The sequence below is a fragment of the Platalea leucorodia genome (assembly GCF_965183815.1).
Source record: "Platalea leucorodia genome assembly, chromosome: 4".
Lineage (NCBI taxonomy): Eukaryota > Metazoa > Chordata > Aves > Pelecaniformes > Threskiornithidae > Platalea > Platalea leucorodia.
In genome coordinates, this window is record NC_138826.1 from 83,995,499 (window position 1) to 84,016,217 (window position 20,719).

The 20,719-nt window shown below is 37.5% G+C and overlaps 1 protein-coding gene across 1 annotated transcript in view; it reads left to right on the forward strand.

Annotated features, from left to right (window-relative positions):
• The window catches only part of PAWR (pro-apoptotic WT1 regulator), a gene marked incomplete at its 3' end in the record, with an annotated part of 79,910 nt that extends 60,176 nt beyond the window's left edge, over positions 1-19,734 (forward strand). Inside the window, exons 3-6 of the mRNA XM_082310640.1 lie at positions 4,535-4,569; positions 13,242-13,389; positions 14,757-14,861; positions 19,648-19,734. Coding sequence (XP_082166766.1) covers positions 4,535-4,569; positions 13,242-13,389; positions 14,757-14,861; positions 19,648-19,734 — 375 coding nt within the window. The remainder of the gene's footprint in view (positions 1-4,534; positions 4,570-13,241; positions 13,390-14,756; positions 14,862-19,647) is intronic.
• Between the last annotated feature and the right edge of the window lie 985 nt (positions 19,735-20,719).

The following is a 20,719-nucleotide window of genomic DNA, read 5'->3' on the forward strand; positions in this document are numbered from 1 at the left end:
ATTTACCAAATCTGCAGTATTAATTTGGTTATTAGAGGAGATTGTTTTTATGCATCAGACATGTATTTTTAACTTTTTGCTCATAGTGGTTTTTATTTTTGTATTTAAAACTAATACTTGCTGTAGAAACATCTGTTACAAAGGTCTAGTTAATTGTTTTTTTAGTTTTAACAGCTGTCATTTGTAGCAACTGAGAGTATTTGCCATGTACTTTGTCCCTGAGCGTTTGTTTGCTTTCCCAGCTTTCTTCTTCTGAAGAACTGGCTTTTCTGAATAGTACTGCCAAACTTTTAGAAGTCTCCTGTTGAGGTAAATGTACAAGTCTATGTATATGAACTGCTTTACAGCTTATATTTGCCTTTACTGTATGAAAAGGTCTTAGCAAATTTGAGGGTATACGATGGATACATTGCATCCCTTTGGTGTCTAGAGTAGAAAACAAGCATCCAAGGTCCAGAGATTTCTTTGTACAGGGGTATGTGTGCTTCACTAGACTGCAGTGTCACATGCAAATTCTCCCTTTCTCCTGAGTTCTGACTTTCACCATAAGCAGAGGCTTATGTTCACCAGGAAGCATGGCCATAACCTTAAGGTTTCAGCATTTTTTTTCTAAAAAAGGAGGTGTTTAAAAAATAAGAACTGGGGAAGCTTAGAGCCCAGAGTTCCTACTTTATTGGCAAGAGTTGTATCTACAGACAGACAGGCAAAATTTTGACACAGTCACCTAGATGTGTCTCTTTCTCCATCCAAGCTTAAAAAGAGAGTTGAACCACTTGTCTATGGCTAACAGGACAACCAGGATGTTTCTGAGACCATCACCACCAAGAGCTGTGGCTGATATTACTGATACGGCATTTCAGTTTTCAGCTACAGTGAACGTGTATCTTAACGTATTAGATGAAAGTACTTGTATCTTTTCACATACATCGGAGTCAAATTGTCTTTGACAGTCACTGCTGACTGTCTTAAAGCTAAAAATCAGGCCGTTACAGTCCTCTGTATGTAAAAGTTCGGATAGGCAAGTCCCTAGATAACGATATTAGAGGGCAGAATGAAATCCTCTGAAGCTGCCACATTAGGTGTGTGTTCACTTAAACTCACTAAGCTGAGAGAAGAATGCAGATGGAAAACTCAGATGAGCAGAGTGGAAAAGCAGAATCATTAAGGCTGGAAGGGATCTCGGGAAGTTTCTAGTCTGACTCCTGCGGACGACGCAGGGTCAACTATAGCAAATTGCTCAGCACTGTGGCCAGTTGCATTTTTTTTATCTTCATGGATAGAAACTCCATAACCTCTCTAGGCAACCTGCTCCAGTGTTTAACCTCACAGTAAGAAAGTATTTTCTTACATTTACATTGAATTTCCTGTATTTCAGTTTCTGTCCATTGACTCTCATCCTTTCTCTGGGCACAGTGGAGTATGGCTTCATCTGCTTTACCCCATCAGGTGTTTATACACATCGGCAAGATACCTCCTGACCATTCTCTTCTCCAGTCTGAGCATTCCTAGCACTCTCAGCTTCTCCTCACGTGTCAGAAGCTCCAAACAGTTAATCATCTGTGTGGCCCTTTGCTGGAATCTCTCCAGTATGTCTTTTTCATACCGAGAATCCCAAGAAGCCCAGAGCTGGACCCAGCACTGCAGCCATGGTCTTACCAGGACTTGGCAGAGGGGAAGGATCACCTCCCTTGGCCTGCTGGCAACGCATCCGGAGGATGCTTTTGGCCTTCTTTGCTGCAAGGGCATATTGATGGCTCATGTTCAGCTTGGTGTCCACCGGGACCCCCAGGTCCTTTTCTGCACAGCAGCTTTCCAACCAGTCCACAGCGTGTACTGGTACTTGGGATTATTCCTCCACAGGTGCAAGGCTTTGCGTTTCCCTTTTTTTGAACTTCATGAGGTCTCTGTTAGGCCACTTTCCAGCCTGTCAATGTCCCTTTGCATGGCAGCACAGCCATTTGATGTATTATTAACTGCTGATCCAAGTTTTGTGTAGTCTGCGAACTGCTGAGGGTGCGCTTTGTCTCATCATCTGGGTCATTAATGAAGATGTTAAACAGTAATGGCCCCTGTATCAAGCCCTGCTGGACTCTCTGCTGCTGTTTATAAGCCTTTGAGCCTGATAGTCCAGTCACTTTTCATTGCACCTCACAGTCTACTTACCTGGTCCATATTTCAGCAGTTTACCTATACGTATGTTATGTGGGAAGGTGGTTGAAAGCCTTGCTAAAATCGAGGTAAACATCATCTGCTCTCCCTTCGTTTGCTGAGCCAGTCATCTCCTTGCAGAAAGCTGTCAGGCCAGTCAGGCGTGATTTCCCCTTCATATATCCATGCTGATTTCAGGATTTATTCCATCACCTACTCAGGGACTGAGGTAGGGACTGGCCTGTAATTCCCTGCATCTTCTTTCTTGAAGATAGGAGTAACATTTACTTCCTTCCAGTCCTCAGAAACCTCCCCCAATGGCTGTGACCTTTCAAAGATAATCTACCCTTAGTAAACTTTAAAAATAGCATCGGTACCATTTAAAATTCTGTTTCCTTGCCCTTTTAGAGGTGAAATTAGGTTGCTGTTTCATAGCTGTGAAGTGCTACTTTCCAGATGCTGTCATCAATGAGAAAATAATTATAAGTGTTAAACCAGCAATTTTACACTACTTTGTAGGTTTCTTCAAATAATTTCCTTGACTTAACTTTGTTGAATATTGTTCTTCTGCTTATATTAGGGAAAGTGTAGCATGTATTGCAGAAGTTGAAAATGCTTCATAAAATAAAATGCACTTTAAGATAAAATTTTGTTTTTGTAATACAAATATTTTTTGTCAACTTCATTTTCTATAATTTTTTTATCCTATTGTTTTAGCTTGTTTATTTGCTTAGACGTTAATACACTGATCAGTGAAGGTAGTGTAATGTTTTGTAGGATTTTTCAGAGTGGATGGAATTTCTCTTGCATCTTGTTTTGAGAACTCATTTATTCCGTTGTCTGCAGTTAGTGTCATAAATAGACAGAATTTCATGCTTTGCTGTTATTTTTTCCAGTAAAGACAATTGTTTAGTTCATTAAGTCCTTAAATATTCTTTCCTGACTTTTTACCTAATATTTGCTGATGCTGGGGGGAGTTTTGTCTGTGACTAATAAAATAATTGGTTCATGTTCTTCTTACAACATCCTAAAAAATATTTGTGGACTTACTCTGTCTAATCTGAGCCATCATTTACCAGTTGAAACTTGTCTTAATTTTTCTGTGGGATCAGACTGGTATTGTGAAGCTACTAGCATAGCATTATTGATGCAAATATATTGTTTCAGGTTTTCTTATTTGTATGTAACGCATCTATGTTTTTTCAGGGATTGTGTAACAGTAAATGAGCCCTTTTCCCCACTGTTCTTGTTTCCATTTCCATCTTTACAGAGCCAGAATAAAAGCATAATGGATTTTTTTTTTTTCAAATCGAAACCAAAACAAACCCAACAAAAACCACCCAAACCAAAATGTAATCTTAGTGAAAACATCTTCTTACTGCGTTGTGGGAATCTGAAAAGTAATGAAATTTGTTACCTTAAGCTAGAAAAAATATGGCAAGACTTGTAATCTGCAAGTAATCCATGGATGTATCTTTGAAGGGCCAGATGCATGGCTTTTGCACCATTGAACTCCTATTTAAAATGTGCGTTGTTATTTAAAATATGTTCTGTTTCTCACTATTTCAGTTGTTAAGATAATTTCCAAAGCGCAATCAAAGGAGATGCAGAGTGTTCTTTAAGTTTGTAGTCAGAATGCATTAAGCCTCTGCAGGTGCTTAGAAAGCAATGATCAAAATCGACTTACTGTAGCTTGACAAGTCACTGTTTAACATTTGAGTGCATGAAACACCCACATACAGACTTCTAGTCTACCTGCTTAACAGCAAGTGCCAGGAGAAGACCACTTCAGTTTGCCTGAGAGAAACTGAGGTGAGCCAGGTTGCAACACCTGGGTTAGCATGGCAAAGAGCATACCTGTAGTTACCGTGACCCAGCTGATACATAATAAATTGATTTGGGTCTCAACCCTGTACTAATTGCTGGCTTCAGTTTTTGTTCCGTCCAGACGGACAGCACCAGTGCCAAAGAATCAGAACAGTTTTGCTCTGCTGCTTTTGGATGAGTAGATGAACAGCTATCAAAGTTTCTGTATTAGTAGCGGTAGTGAAGGCTTATCGGTGGCAGGATGTATGCTGGTTTGGTAAGCTGCATGTTCTGGATGCTGGGGGACGGAGTAAGTGCATCCAGTCTTAAGATGTAACCAGAAGCTGCTGTTCAAGCGTTCTGAGCTGATGTTCAGAAGCAGTAACACGGTGACAGTAATCCTGGTATTCTGTCTATTCCTGACAGCAAAATAGTGCAAAACTGAGTTGTACAGCGGCTGTTTGAGACATGGGCCTCCTGCTCTTAACTGCAGGCTTTGTTTTCTATGGAGTGATAAAGTATTTTGGAACTACAAATAGAAGAAAAATGTTAATTAGTTTTTCCTTTCTGTTTCTTTTAGGACTCCTCCAGGATGGTTTCAAGCAGGTATAAAAGGTATGAGATCTTCGTACACAGCACATTTCTTTACATATATAGTTCTGCCAGAAATAAAGCTGATTAAATGGGTGTTTGTAGTAGAGGCCATCATACTGCTACTGTAGATATATAGCCTGATTTTGAGGTAAGGACCTGAGAGATGCAGCAAACTTATCCAAACCCCTCTATTACGTTACTATGTTAAAATAAACTCGGCTAGTATTTTGCTGGGTCTTAATAGTGCAGAACAGTTTCCCAAGCAAATGTCTAACTTGACTACACATTACCTAGTAGCTTGTAGTTTCACAGTTAATTTATGAACCACCGTCTTCTGAAGTTTAATACAGGAAGATAATTTTGTTGCTCTCCACAGTAATAGTGAAAGAAATGTCTATGGTTTTGTCATACTACTTTCTCAGTTGTAGGGGATGCTACCCACATGTAGTATGTCCTGTTTGTTATTTGTTTGTGTTTGAGCCAAGTGTTACCCTGGCCATTACTCAAGTTCTTTAATCAGAAAAATATTTCAGAAGGTCTTGATGCACCTGACCAGTGTGGGAAATTTTTGCTGATGTGGAATTAATATTGACACAGCTATCACAATTATTAGGAAAACGTAATGGTAACATGGGGTCTAAAATACATCAGCTGAAGCAAAGCATTTGTGTAAACTTATTTTTATTTGACACAGGGAATGTATTCTCTTTTAGATATCCGTTACTCATGTAAAATGCGTAGGTGGTTAGTTCATCTGTGTCTGTATATCTTGGCTGTAGAAGTAAGTGCAAAGAGCACCTACAATTATCTAGTCTTCACTGGTGTGTTTTCTACCCCTCAGACTTGTTCACCTATAGAATCATAGAATGCTTTGGGTTGGAAGGGACCTTCAAAGATCATCTCGTCCAACCCCCCCTGCCATGGGCAAGGACATCTTTCACTAAATCAGGTTGCTCAAAGCTCCACCCAGCCTGACCTTGAACACTTCCAATGATGGGGCATCCACAGTTTCTCTGGGCAACCTGTTGCAGTGTCTCACCACCCTCACTGTAAAACATAATAGCCTATCCTGTTATGCTTTAGATTTCTTAGCATGGTGCTGTCTTTTATATTTAGATCCCTGGGTTCTCATAAACCTAGTTGAGTGATGATCTTTATTGGTGTAGGGTTTTTTTTTAAATCACTTTGTCATTGCAGAATGGGTGGACTTACTGTCACAACCTTAATAACTATATAATTCCGTGATTACTTTCTTACTAATCAAACATATTTTAGTTCAGTCTTCGCTTCCTCTTCAGTCCCTGTGCAGAATTTCATTGCTATTTGTATCTGCCAAATACTTAGTGGTGTGTATCATAGTGCTTTCTGGCTTTTCATAAACCTTATTTTTACCCTGTTCACATACTGTTCATCCTCACTCACTTGCAAAAACTTGGTTGTGTGTGGAGTGATAATAAATAGAAGTTTGCGCAATCACATTTGTAGCTTATTTGAAAATAAGCTAATTTGTCTGATTAGCATTGCAAAAATAGGAAACTCCAAAGCTAAAAAATGCTAAAATAAGACTTTTTTGTGCAGTCTTTGTTCAGTCAGCTTTAGTTATATGCAGGATGTACGTTTTTTTGTTTGTGAACTTTCCCCCTCAGGACTGGCGTCACATTCAGGAGGAATCTGACTGGCTGTGAGCTGCTGTTTATATTTTTTTATGTACGTTGCCATCTATCTTACTCATTGCATAGTCTTCAAACCTCATGTTGAAAACAAGGGATTATTTTCCTGTGAGGTTAGCACAGTGCCCGGTGCTCACAAATACTAAGAGGGTTTTAGTAGACTAACCTGTACCTACGTGAGGTATACAGTAGCTGATATTTTATAGATAGAGACTCAATGCCCACTGTGATTAGAGTTAACAGTATCTATTGATTTTTCTCTATATTTGAAAATTTCTAGCCTCCTCCCAAGTAATTTTTCAAGTGAGAGTACTTGAACAAAGTATGGCTCCCAGTGGCTTCGCTTTCTGGTGTGAACGCTAAAGGAAGGAGTCGGGACCAGAGTCCTCTTCTGTTCTGGCAATGTTTGGCTTGTTTACCCCTTCCAACATCTGCAGTAAGGGAAGGTCCTAGAGAAGACACCCTCCTCTCCAGTAATTCTCATTCACTGTGCTGTTGATCTCACTTATGTCCCAAATACAGCAGAAGTCCTTTGGAAACCGAAAATGCTGTTCTGTGATTACACCTGGTACTGGAATGTGAAGGCTGAATTGAGACCATAAGGTGCTTGAAGACTCAGATATGTTCAACTTAATGTGCTTTTAACAGTTTTGGGGGTACTCCCTTAGGTTTTCAAAGCAAACTGAGAGCAAAGCATGTTCTCAGGTAGTGACAACCGCTTTGACTTCCCATGTGAAACTGTTACTTGTGCTACTCTGACAACAGGTGGTCAGTACTTGTGGGTGGGGAAAAGAGACTGTTAGTACCTTCACAGGCGTATGACAGCAAAATTGAAAAGATTATGTTTGCCTAAATTCTTGGGCTCTGTTATAGACTCCCCACTCCAGGAAGAATGCATTATTTGTCAGAAATTTTCAGGTAATTTCTCCTCATCTTTACTACTCCTGCTCCTTATCTTTTGCTTTCTCCCTCTTCCCCAGTTGTTGTTCATCATAAGTGACATCTCTTCATCTCAGCATTTTTCTTCACTGGTTTCCATTTCCTAGCCCAGCTAGACACACTTCCCTTTCTCTAGCCCTTTCTCATTACATGCTTATGTTTAACCATTGAGGTCCTAGTATTCTCTGATATTTCTCTGTCTTCGTTTTTTTCCCTGTTTTGTCTCCATTCTCTGTCCTCTTCTAACTTCTAGTCCTGGGTTACTGATACCATCCTGGGATTCCAGTACCTTCCCTTTCCCTTCCCATATAGCTGTTTTCATGTCTGCATTGAGATGCCCAGCCTCTTGGCTTATGGAATTGATATTCTCTCAATATGTTCCAGGGCTCAAGGAATTGCCCAGATTTTACTGTCTATTTAATCAGACACGGTAGCTACTTTGCCTTATATGGGTACAGCAATCCATGGTTAAACATTTATATAACATTGCTGAGAAACCCGTTTCACTGAGTGCCCATTGAGTGGAAGACATGTTTACAAATGAACTCTGCTGGCTGGGATTGTGTTATTCTACTTCTGTTCTGGCTGACTTGGACAACCTGAGCCTGTCTCCTTATGCAGTAAATACAAGTTTGGGATGAGGATCTTAATCTATGATTGTAGTCTGTCTTCTGAATTTACTTTTAAAATTTTCATACTTACACCCCAAAAGTTTCTATAGGGGTTCCTTTGTAGTTGTGTGATTAAAAAATATTTTCAAAAGAAAGTGATGGTTCTGTTGTGATCTGGAGTGGTACTGTAAGATCTATTAAAAGCATGTCCAGAATCTTCAAAGTCATGTTGATATGAAGGCCACAGGACATGTTCATGAGCGTATTTGGGAGTTGTGACCAGCCATCTGTCGTGACTGTGAGCTTCACATGATTAAAATGTGTAGGTATCCTTCAGTGATAATAGCCCATATCAACTTCCTCATCTTTCATTTCTCCCTAAGCTTTTCTTCATGTGATGTGCCTGATCTTGGCCATTCCAAACTTCTATTACTGTTAACTGGGTCTACCAGTCTTTGCGCTGCTCTCTGAGTAGTTATTTTAAAGCAACAAGCACGTTGCCATTAGTGAGAATGGTTTTCTGATTCAGGTCTGATGCTATCAGCATAGTTGGTGTCATTACTGATTTCTCAAACAAGAGAATGACAAAGTGTGTTCTCTTTACATGTAGATTACACTCAAATAGTTCAATAAACACGAATTACATTGTTCTTGCATTCTGTGAACTGAAAAGTTTGTTTGCAAGTAACAGTAAAGCAAGATACGGATGTGGACGTAGGAATATTTTTATACGTACAGAGAATTTATTTTAGCAGCTTATTTTTAAGACCGTCTACTAGCTTCTGAACCGATTTAGCTTATTTCTTAGAAATGTCTTAAATTGAAAAGAAAACCTTACAAATCAGGATTTAAAATAACTCAGAAGATTTTTGCATGGTTCATGGATCAGACAGAACAGGGTCAATCAGTTTACAGAAAGAGTTAGATTAAAATCTCTTAGTGGTTCAGGGGTGTGTCCCTCTCATAAGTTTCTTTATTAGTGGAAATGAATACAATATGGTATGGCTTTATGGCTTCCAGACAAAATGTCAGAGGAGTTTTTTTCCCCCCTTTTTTAGGATAGTACGGCACACCAACATGGAACCCAACAGGCAGAGACCCTTGCCCACTAGTTCTAAAAGACCACGCTGTACTTGAGTTTAACATTCATGCAGGAGTTGAAAAATAAATGAGGAAGAAGAGATCACAAGAAGAGAAGCAGCTAGTGCTTCAGAGCACTCATTGGAAGCGCTGTGAAGGAAATGTTAAAGACCTGATGAAATTCTCATGCTCGGTGTTTTTAGATTACTATAAAGCTTCAACTGTAAACTTGGACTCACTAATTCAAAAAAATACAGCTGCAAAATACTATTTCATAACACTATGCCCAGACTTGCCTACTTGCCTGTGTTTAGGAGTTTTACAGCGAGGGCTGGCTGTTGAAGCACTGTCTCATCTAGCCTGTTACATTAGGACCACTACTGTGGTGGATATGAACATTTAAAATAGACAGGGGTCACTCACGGTGCTTTTCTTGACTTTCGTTTCCCCTTTTCAGCCAATGCTGATGTTATGAGGAGGCAGAAACACTTCAGGTTTATTTCTGCAGAAGTTTTTGATGGTCTAAGTTGAGCTGGCTGCAGTTCCTCCCTGTCCCTTGTGCCAGTGCTCATGCAACTGGACAGGGGTGATGCTTCAGGGAGCCGCTGCAGCTGAAAGTTGATGGCTTTCTTTGCTGGGCTGCTGGATTGCTACATCAGTCTCTTGAGTGGTTTCGTGCGCAAGTCACCTGGAGGCCAGAGCTAGGAAAAGTGGAGGAGGCTAGGAGCGTACAGCTGCAGAGAAGACAAGACTGCCTTTCCTTAGCTCAGCTCTGAAAGCCATGGACTTGGCTTAAGCAGTCCAAAGTAACAGAAGTTCAAGGTGGCCTATTTAGAAATACTGTCTTTTGCTAATTCTTCCAAAGCAGCTGTTAACAACTGACTTTTATTTCAATGACATAATTAGGGGTTTCCAAATCAAGTATAGTTACAAGATTCTAGCAAATATGAAAATATGAAAATAAATGTGTTGTAGTTGAAATCAATGAAATCTGTTTTTGACTGGGTGACTTCAATTGGATGAAATTGCAATTTGGACAGTGCTTCAGGAAAACACTGAAAGAACCAAAGAGGCATGGGAAGGAGCAAGATTTATTCCACCTTTCTGTAATATTGCTGTTAAACCTGTCCCTTTGTGAATAACTGATTTTATATTAAAGAAAATTGCTAGAACATCATTCTGAAGCAAAATTTTTGTTTCTGTGTAAGAGTAGTCAAACTGTGATGTGGGTTGATTTCGCTATATGATTTTTATTTAAGTACAGCCAGAAGAAACTTTCAAAAGCAAGTCGTCTTAAGTTGCAAAAGTGTTTTCTGTTTTCAGCATTTTAGTACAGGAATACACATTTAAAATGAGGTTTTGGTAGTGGCTAATTGAAAGTAAGCTGATGGAACAACAAGTTGAATTTTGTTAAACGTCTTGTCGAACATGCCCTTTTGAAGCAGCAGTGAGGGATGTTTCTATCCAGATGCATTCTCATTTGCTACTCTCTGGGTGAGCACTCTAATCTTGTGTACATATGGCTACAAATACAGTCTCAGACACTCTTCTTGAAAGATAATTTAAAAAATACCGTTTCCTGCAGCCATAGCCTGTGGCTAGATGTTTCAGCTGCAAGTGTTGAAACAGTCACGTGCATAAGTTACCCGAATGCTAAAAAGTGGAATACGTTTTGAATTGCGTTCTTGAGCAGTGACTCTAAATCTTTTCAATTTGCCAGACCCCCTTTTTTTTTTTTTCTTTTTCTTTTTCTGGTGCTAGTGACCACTTTTACCCAATGTACATCTACAGACAATAGGCTTTCTTTTCTTTCATACCTTTTGTGATATTCCAGCAACTTGCAAGTTGCAAGCATTTGTAAACCTTTATTCGGTTAGAAAGCGAAGGAAGCAAGATTTCAGTTGCAGTCTCAAACTAAATGGGGTTCTGCTGTCACATGTGTGCACTTTCCGGCCTTCCCGCAAAAGAAGGCATAAACCCAATTTGTTTTCTTAGTGGTATATAAAGCTCTTCAGTTTGGACAGATTGTCATCAGTAGTAGTAGTAGTATTGTTGTCATATATTTATAATCATAAAATAGATTATATATAAATATACACGTTTATTTTCATAAAGATATCTTTTGTTGGGGCTGGTTGATAGGTATTTTCTCTTAGTAAAGCATAGACACCAAGATCAGTGATGATGTTATTCTAAATAAGTTTTCTTTCTTGTCTAAGCCTTACAAAGTGACATTGTATCTGAAGACTAAAATTCCATGCTGTATGAAAGATATGTCTGCCGTGTTTTGGATGGTACCTTTTTTGCTGTTGCTATGTACTGAGCATTGGTTATAACAGCCAAAATAATGAACTTTGTATCTGTCACGTTCCTTGTGTTAGGTTACGGTCTAATGCCTCTTTAAATGTTTTTTTAAATCCCATTTCCTGGAAATCTTCATGATATGTCCTTTGTACTTGCTGATACTGAAAAGGAATGTGTTCAGTAGGATCTGCTCCCCAGTGGAATAGATGAGGAAATTTTTGAGTGTGAGTTTCAGGGGAAAATACATAAAATGTCTTAATTTTCAGTATTAATGAAGCCCTTCCTGTCTAGGTATTCTTTCTTCTAACTTTCCTGTAGGAGCATCTGCCAATATCACTGACTGGGGCTGAGTTGAGATACTCCAGTATATTGGCAAAAGGGTTCATTTTTCAGTGATGAAAAATTGAGCCTTTTTTGTGTGGTCTATCCTCGTGACATTAACAGCACGAAACAACACATCTTTTGGAAAGCCAAATAACCTAGAATTTATAGAGTTAAGCTAAAATATTTCCCTTATGTTGTGTTGCAACATGCGTATCCGGTCCTAGAAATGTTTTTAAAAAAATTCTTCTAGATGAAGAATAAACAGTGCTAAATATGGTAATAACATTAAGCTACAAAATTCCTTACAATTGTGTCAGTGTGCCTTGGAAGCTTCACACATACTGGAGCAAAACAGTATTTATATCCATGAAAAGACATCCTTTTGCCAGATAGTCCTGCTTCTGATTTGCACTGTATCCATGTAGACTTGCACATTATCAGCAGGGGTTTTCTAGAGTTATGAAATGCAAAACTGTTAAATGAACACATTAATCATGTACGCTTCTATGTTTTAAAGGAAATGTAGGGATACTCGTAGTGCTTTTCATTGTTTTCCTAAGTGCTCTAGAAAACCATTAGATGCGTATTCCAGCCATGTGATTTCACAGCATCACAGACTGGTTGAGGTTGGAAGGGACCTCTAGAGGGCATCTTGTCCAACCCCCCTGCTCAAGCAAGGCCACCTAGAGCCGGTTCCCCGGGACAATGTCCAGGTGCCTTTTGAGTGTCTACATTTGAGTTCTCCTGCTGAAGATGGAACAAGGAGGGTTTTTTTTGTCTTTGGCTGTTTAGCTCTATATTTTCAAAGTCAAAGTAGTGTGGTTTTGGTGGATTGGGGAGTGAAAGATCTCTATCTCTCTGCTTGGTCTCAGGGTACTCTGTTCTGCTGCTTTTAATTATTCATTAAATTCTGCATTGAAGGTGAATAACTTTGCTGCTAGGAAGAAAATAGCTATGGGAAGAACACTGTTAAATTTGTGACTTTGAAAATGCTTGACTTTTAATATGTATATTTTTAAAATAACACTGGTTTTGTACATAGCAATCACAATGGAGAACCCATAAGCTTTTTTAAAACTAGCTTATGTGCATTTGCAGTGCTTATGTGTTAAGATTCCGTTGCAGTGATTTTTAATGAATAGACACATGATCTAAAGCAAAATACATGTCACCAGTTAATGAATGAGTGCCTACCAACTGAGCTATGACAAACTGCTGTGTATCCAAGTTCTGAAGTAAAATATTTGGAAGTGGCATAAAATTAATGTGTTGGGCCGCATTGCTTTCCCTCTTTGGTTTGCTTTCCAGTTCCTTACAGGCCATATCCATAGTTTCTGAAAAGTCAGTTGATATGTGTAAGCTTCTTACGTTTCAGACGTGTACTTGTTTTTCATCCTTTATGTTTTCATCTACTTAAAGATGCTTGGTTTAAACTCCATAATGGTACTTTACTTTTTAAAATAAAGTTGTTTAGCTTGGTTTTTAATGTGCACAGTTCATAAAACTTTTAAATCTTCAAAAATAAGATAGGATAAGCGTGAGTATGTGTTTAAAGTTGATTACCTGTTTCATGAGAGCTGCATTATCCAAGTATTTGACTCCCTGAGGCAGTGAGTTCTCAGCAACACAAGAGCTGTGAAATATGTTCTCTGCAGTTTATTAGACTGACTTATTCAGTGCTTTGGAAAGCACTTCTTGTTTCTTCTGTCATTTCCATTTTGTTAAATGTATAAATAGGTGTCTGCTTTGCTCTTTGCCTTTGTAGCACAGCTAATGCACCAGAAGATGATGCTCCAAATAGATATTCCCGAACGGACAGGACAGCTTACAGCAGATACAGCAGGGATGCAAATTCTTCTGGCAGTTCTGTACCAAGTAACGCTTTGGAAAAGAGGATTGAGGAACTTGAAAGGGTAAGTACCAACTAACATCTGCATGGCATACATCTGAAGTAAAGTACTTTTGAAACTCCGTGGGGAAATTTATAAGTAAAATATAAATTATGCTAAATGCTTGAAGTACAAATAGATATGTCTATAAAAATGTGTAAAGAGTCAGACTGACTGAGAAGAATGCGAACTTTCTAATCACAGATGTTTAGTTTTCATTTGGGATATAAGTGAGAAATAGTTGAGGTAAAGATCATACGCTTAGAAGAGCCAACAGTGCTCTGCATCTTTCTCATACGTACCTTGTGACACACCAACACAGGGCAAATAACTTGGGGGAAGGAGGGGCTCACTGACTGTTCAGAAAATTAGCAAGCCTGCTTCTGATCTACTTCTTGTTTTGGATTTTTTTTAATGTACTGAAATATAAAATTTAATTGCTATCCAGTTTGTTAAAGTTTTCATGATTTCAGGCATTCTTCATACAAACCATTTTGGGAAAATATAATTATGTTAAAGCTGAGATTTTCACCTAAACCAATATTTTGCTAAATAATGTCATTTGTGTAATCTATTACTGGCTTCTCTGTCTTCCTCTGAAGTGGATTTCTGTGGGTAACTTGCCAAATATTCTTGAATTCGTATGGATGAAAGTTACTAAGTAAACACAATTTGAATAGATCTTTTTTGGAAAGGATGAAAATAAAGCATATTTTGTAGAAATTACTTTTTTTTTTTTTTAAAGACTTGGGAAAGCCTGATTTGAGTCAAGTACACCATGATCCTCCCTTCCAAATCAGCTTCCTTCTGAAATAATTGAACTGCCAGTGACACAGAAAATAGAGGACTATTTAAGGGCTTTCTTTCAGTATCCTGAACCCTGTTTTACTGAATTCCTAATGGGCATTTTCATTTTTTGTCACATTCAGGCCCACAGATCTACCAGTGAGTCTTCATTCCTTGTTAATGGTAGTATAAACCTCCCTCCCAAACAAAAACCAAACAAAACAATAAAAAAAAAGAAAGAATACTCCTCCCAATGTAACGAATTTGGAAGCTGATGCTTTACATTTATTTACTTCTGTTTTGGGCCCCTATGCAATGTTGGATTCATGCCTAAGTTAAATATTAATTAAAACATTATCTCTGGAATCGGAGATCTCACACAGGTTTGCTGTGGATAAAATATTTTCTTAGATGTGATTCTTTAGCTCCTTGAAATGTAAGGGGTTGAAGACGTGGGTTTCACTTGCTGTAGAAGAGGAATTATGGGTAAGTGTGTGTGTGTGTGTTTTTCTTCTTTGTTTGTGTGTTTTAAATCGTAATAATGTAAAACTGTCTCTTAAAACCAAAAATTACATTTCAGACTTGTTTGCATATTCTGGTTTTAGGAACTTGCAAAGGAGAGACAGGAAAATGCAAGATTAATGAAGGTGACACAGGACAAAGAGGAACTAATTGGAAAGCTGAAGGAAGAAATTGATTTATTAAACAGAGTAAGCACATAGTTTCTTATATAGTGCTATATAAAGAGGAGATAAAACTCTCTGCATTCTTTGTGCTCTTCTTCAGGCACCTATGTCCACTGGGCAAGGTCAGAAGAGAATGAAGTGAAGGGGCTTTTTTGGTATTTGTGTGACTTTTCAAGAGGCATGTCAATAAGTTACATTTTTTTTTTTCAGGTGACTTCTGTTTGTCATGATTAACTTCCATGGATTGTGTGTTATTGGAGTACCTGAATTTCTTGTTGCTATAAGTGTTCATAGAACAAGGTTATAAAAGCAAGTGTTCTTTACTGCCTCTTGTTTCCAAATTCAGTACGTAGCATGCTAGGAAATAATTAAGTTGGGGTTTTGACAGTTTTCTCAATAAATTGTTACCCAGGACTTTTATTAGACAACGTAATTATAAATTTAATTTCATTTTAGCCATCTTTTAATTACTAATAATAGTTTAGATGATCTTACTCCCAAATCTTTCTAAGTGCTTTATATTCTGACACACATTCTCATATTCTTTATTGTTGATCCCCGAGTAAAGGTAGAACGAGACGAGGGGGCAGGAGACTTGGGCTAGCATCACTCAGGCAAGGTGTGCAGGCAGGAGAAGAGGGGGTAGAAGAGTGAGACATGCTTGAGAGTGGGACAGGATGAGAAGTTTTAAAGTTGATAGAAGATACCAATTTTAAGAAGTCCCAGTTTTAAGGGCAGACTGGAACTCTTTCATAGGATGGTTAAGGGACCTCATCTTGAACTTCCTGGCTGAGGAAGGTGCAGAGCCTGGATGTATTAGGGAAATATGCTTCTATTGGTCCAGTGCAGACATTCCTGTAAAAATTCAGAAAAAAATTTCAGAACTGGCTTTGGTCAATCCAGCAGTGAAGGGAGGCGATAACTCTATGTGCACAGCGGCAAGCTTTCATTTTGCACTATTTGTAGCAAAGGAGGACAACAAAAGTTTGCAAACTAATCTAGAGGACTAAAGTAGCAGAGGTTATTCTGAAACAGATATCTTTTTCTTTTTTTATAAAGAAAGTTGGAAGTTAATTAGTAGGATAAATGAAGTATTGTCTGTTTTGGAGAGATTTCTATTTTAATTGAAGAATTGATCTTTATGTCGTTCTTCCATTGTGCGAAGAATCTGTCACATCTAAGCTGATGACCTTATTACGGTCAAGGCAAGTGTTCATTCCTTCTACATAATGGGTGGCAAAACTACTTGATACTGCTGGTCACACCTGACTTCCTGACTCAGAGGTCAGAAAGAACAAATCAAAAGACCCTAAATCACTGAAAGCTTGTGTTTTAGGACCGTGGCTGCTTGCCAGATTTGCTGTTCCAGAAACAATGTTATTTTTTTTTCTGCTATATTTGAAATATGATGTCCTAAATTAAATCCATTGAGTGTCTGACTAGAAACCACGTTTGAACATTTGCAGTGAAGTCAAGCAGTGCCTGTACCTTGCCTGTGTTGAAGTATGATGGCAATTTCTGCTTGTTGTGTGGAAAGAAAACATAAAACAATATAGTCCTTCCAAAAACCTCTCTGTTACAAAATGACTAAAATTGTACTGTTCCATGAGATATACAAAGCCACCTTATTGGTGCTCCTTAAGTAGCCTCTCTCAAATGCAGAAGAGAATGTTTTCTTATTTTTTTTTCTCCATCAGGTCAGCATTTATCATAGCTATAACATTGTCTGTTAGCTTAATTGCGGTGCAAGTTATTTATGTTTACATCTCTTGGGGTTTTCTTAACAATGAAATAGCTGCCTTTTGACTTTGTGACCAGCTTAATAATTTATCATCTTACAAAAGTTTGAACCCATGTCTCAAGTGATGCTTCCATTAAAACAGATGCAGTTTTACTTCCTTTTTTAATGGCTCTTGGATTTATGACTGCTTCTATATTGGCTATTGGATTTTTAAAAGAGGAAAGCTTTAGAATATTAAGAAAAGCTACAGAAATACTGCATCATTCCCATGATAGAAAGTTATGGAAATTAATAGTGCAGTCGTATTTGCCTAAGGTTTATTATCATAACTGAGATCACGAGAGCCAGCACTCTGTTCTTCATGGAATGTTACTCTGTGGATGTGGCACCAGGATTGGGTGCTTTGCATGGAAGAACAGTTGTGATCTTCAGCCTTCTGCTCAGATAAAAGGACGTCCTGAGGACTAAACTTTACTTAGTGGGCTTATGCAGAGATCTCTTTAAAAGGTTTTGCTGGTAGGTAACCTCAATAGGGGTCTTTAAATTTGACTACCTATACATTTATGATATTTCTCCATCTTTTCTGTTAATCAACATGTGTAGTTATTGCATGTTAGGTTGCACAGACATGGAAAGAATTTCAAGTCAAAGAGCCAAAATAACTTTTTAAAATGCCATTTTATTGCATAGCTTTCTGACTGCTCAGCCCTCATATTTAAAGAAATGCTCTTTCTAGAAGTTTCAGTCAGTTCATAACCATGGGTGCATCCTTCATTGGCAGAGATCTTGTGTTACACTTGAAAAACTGTTTTTCCAAGAATCCTGAAAACTTCTTGGCAGTCTTTTTTTCATTTTAAGTAAATATATTTATTTAATATAACAATATAATTTTACGGAGGTCAGTCAGTACATCACAAAGATACTTAAATAACATGAGCTGTATTTCTATTGAGAAACAGAAAAGGCTTTCTGCCGTAAATGGCATTCTTTCACTCCAGTACATTAGCCACTAAAAGTATGTCTGCCACGTTTTTTGTAAGAAAGGGGTAATTGCTTCATAAAAACCTCAAATGTCTGGAGGGAAAGGCATCTCAAGATATTTAAATATTTATAGGTTAAGTTCAACTGTTGAGTAGTTTACATTTGGTCATCTCTGGCCTCACTAAGACGTCATTGTAGTTAGATGTGTGTTTGGAGAGAGTCTGTCAGTGAGGATTTACAATCCAATTAGTGTCAGTTGTGTAGTTATCGGTTCCTTTGGTATGTGAAGTCCAAGCTTTCCTGCTGTATCATCCTTTTTACTAATAAGCATACATTAGTGTTGTAATTTTGAATACGAAACTTTAAATTTCAGAGTGGCAAAACCCACCTGCCTCTCTTGGTTGTTTCTGTAGATATTTAAACGGCAATAGTTATTCTTCCTGGCTCATATTCAAAAAATTCTTACTTGTAGTTATCTTCGGAATGTTATTTTTGCAGCATAAATATTTCACAAACTTTTAATATTTTATTTTGTATAAATTACGGGTATTTTAAACAGAAGGTTTTTAGGTAAGCTTTAATTGAGGCATCTGATGTCTAGGTTAACAAGAAGTTCAAACACAGTATAATATATATTGAACTAAAAAATACATAATTTTATTGTAAAAGTGTTGTCCCTTCCATCTGATTATTGATCTGAACTGCACAAGAGAGAAAACAAAGTGTGTTTCTTGCAATTACATAGTAAACTGTATTTATAGTAGCTATCCATCAAAATGTTCCATGTTTAGATGTTTAAGTCACTTGTGTCTGTTATGTTGGAGTGGTCAAACGCTGTTCCTGGAGGTCATTCATACTGTGATGCAGCATTACTTCTGTGAGGCAAAGAGGAATTTCTGCTGGTAATTTCTTGATTCCACATTACAAAAACAATAAAGTAGTTGCAAAGGTATTTTGGTATGGATTTTGGCTTGGCAAACTGAAGAGGCTTTTAGAAATCATGATACCAATTAAACACAACATCTCTAGCATGCCCTTCCGGAATGACCCCACTAAAAAGAAATAAGAAAATGGGCTCTGTGTGTCAAACACTGCTTAACAACTTAAAGGAACAAGAGAGAGAGAATTTTTTCTCTACTGCTGTTTTATGTTTAATCTAGCATGGCAACAGTAGGGTTTTGCAGGCTTCAATCAAAAGGCATCTCAGATCTCTAATAAGAATCCTGGTTCTTTCTCCTTTGCCTGCCTTTCATTTTCCTCCTTAAAGTGCTGTCCTTGAGGTCACTCTTCTGTTTCTTCATTTTTTCATTCTCATTCTGTTTCTTCCATGGTTTTTTTTTGTACAGGAAAATTATTTTTACTGAAGTAATGCTTACATTAAACAGGCAAGTACACTGGTTTTCACTTTAAAGGCTTCAATAGACTTGGTAGGAAGTGAAGAGGTGAAATGGGAACTGGGTAGATATGGTAATTGGTGGAAGAGGGATGAACATTTCGGGTGGGAGCAATCTATTTTAAGCACCCATTATTACTGTGTATGCTGTCTGTTCTTTCAGTAGCCGTTCAGATGGAAGTTACAAAACGCCTTTTAATTTTTTTTTCCCAGAAAATGGAAAAAAAGAAAATGGGCAGGCAGTACTTTTTCTGAAAATTTTGGTAGTTAATTTAAAACACAAGGCGGGTCTTCTTGCAGTAATAACCAGTGATGTGTATATGTGAGCGGGATAGTTACAGACAAGCACAGTCTGAGGAGCAGAGGCAATAGTTGACTGATACATTGCCTGTGTATGCCAATAAAATAATCATGCCCATCCTATTTTGGTTTCTTGATGCATTAATTCCTGCTGTAGCTTTAGTTTTGATTACGTTTCCATTTAAAGGTGCTTGTACATAGGAATAGAATATTAATGTTTTGTAATTACAATAACACTTGGAAAAAGGCCAATTTAACAGATTTAAGGGTAATTCTTCCCAATCCCAACTTCTTAATTTCAGATCTAAGGTGCTAAATTCCTGCTACTACTAATTGAGAGTTTGTATTTATGTCCTGAGAAATGTGTTGGGTTTTATTTTTTTTTCTTTTCACAGGACCTGGATGATATAGAAGATGAAAATGAACAATTGAAGCAAGAAAATAAAACCCTCTTAAAAGTTGTTGGACAGCTGACAAGGTAGAAGATTCAAGCCTCAGTGAGGAAAGATTTGAAAACTACTGATTGAACATTAAGGTCAATATAGTAATACTTCCTGTGTTGCAGTATGTTATAATAACTGCCTTTATATTTATTGTTAGGAAACCAGATGAATGTTTATTTTCATAGTACTTTCTTCTTCACTCAATGAAATGGCATCAAATTTGGGGTATATTTTTAGCTTTCTTTTCACATAACAATAATTAAATTTTTTTACATATTTTAGAATATTAAGTTCAAAAATATTTGGATTTTGTGTCTTCAGATTACATCTGGATAAATTACAGTAATTTAAAATTCATAGCACCAAGATCACTTTCAGTCCATGTGGGTGTATATTTTTGAAATGAATGGAAGCAATACATATAAGTTTTTTTTTACACAGATCCAAAATATATATTTTGGGAAATATTTCCTTTTTTGTTTAAACAGCTCTAACGTGGATGCCTTATTACTGACGTGTAACATTTTTCAGATTGATTACTTGCTCTAAAACTCTTGTACGTTGAGGTTTTTTACTGTATCTGAAAGACTGACAGTAGTAGAGAGTAGCAGGTTTTTTTCTGTATAACAGTATTCTGGCAGGAGGAGGAGGTTTTATTAAAAAAATAAAAACAAAAAACCCCAATAAACAAAAAAACCCCCCACCAACAAAACCAAAACACAATAAATCACCTGTGGTATCAGCATTAATGAGTTCTTAGAATCACAATGAAGTTGTGCACTGCAGTTTATTTTAAAGCTTTTGCTTTAGCAATGAAATGCAAGTTTGCTATCAGACAGTAAGTTTGTTTGCTGTGTTGAGAATTCAGACAAAGGCTGGAGCTTTCATTTTAGCAAAGACACTTCTGCAATACTCTTCTACTTAAAGCTGTCATCTTAAAATTGGTAGTGATCATAACACTTTTGATGTTTTTGATGTTTTCATTTTTTAAGCTGGGTGAAAATTTTTGTACGTAACAAAGTAG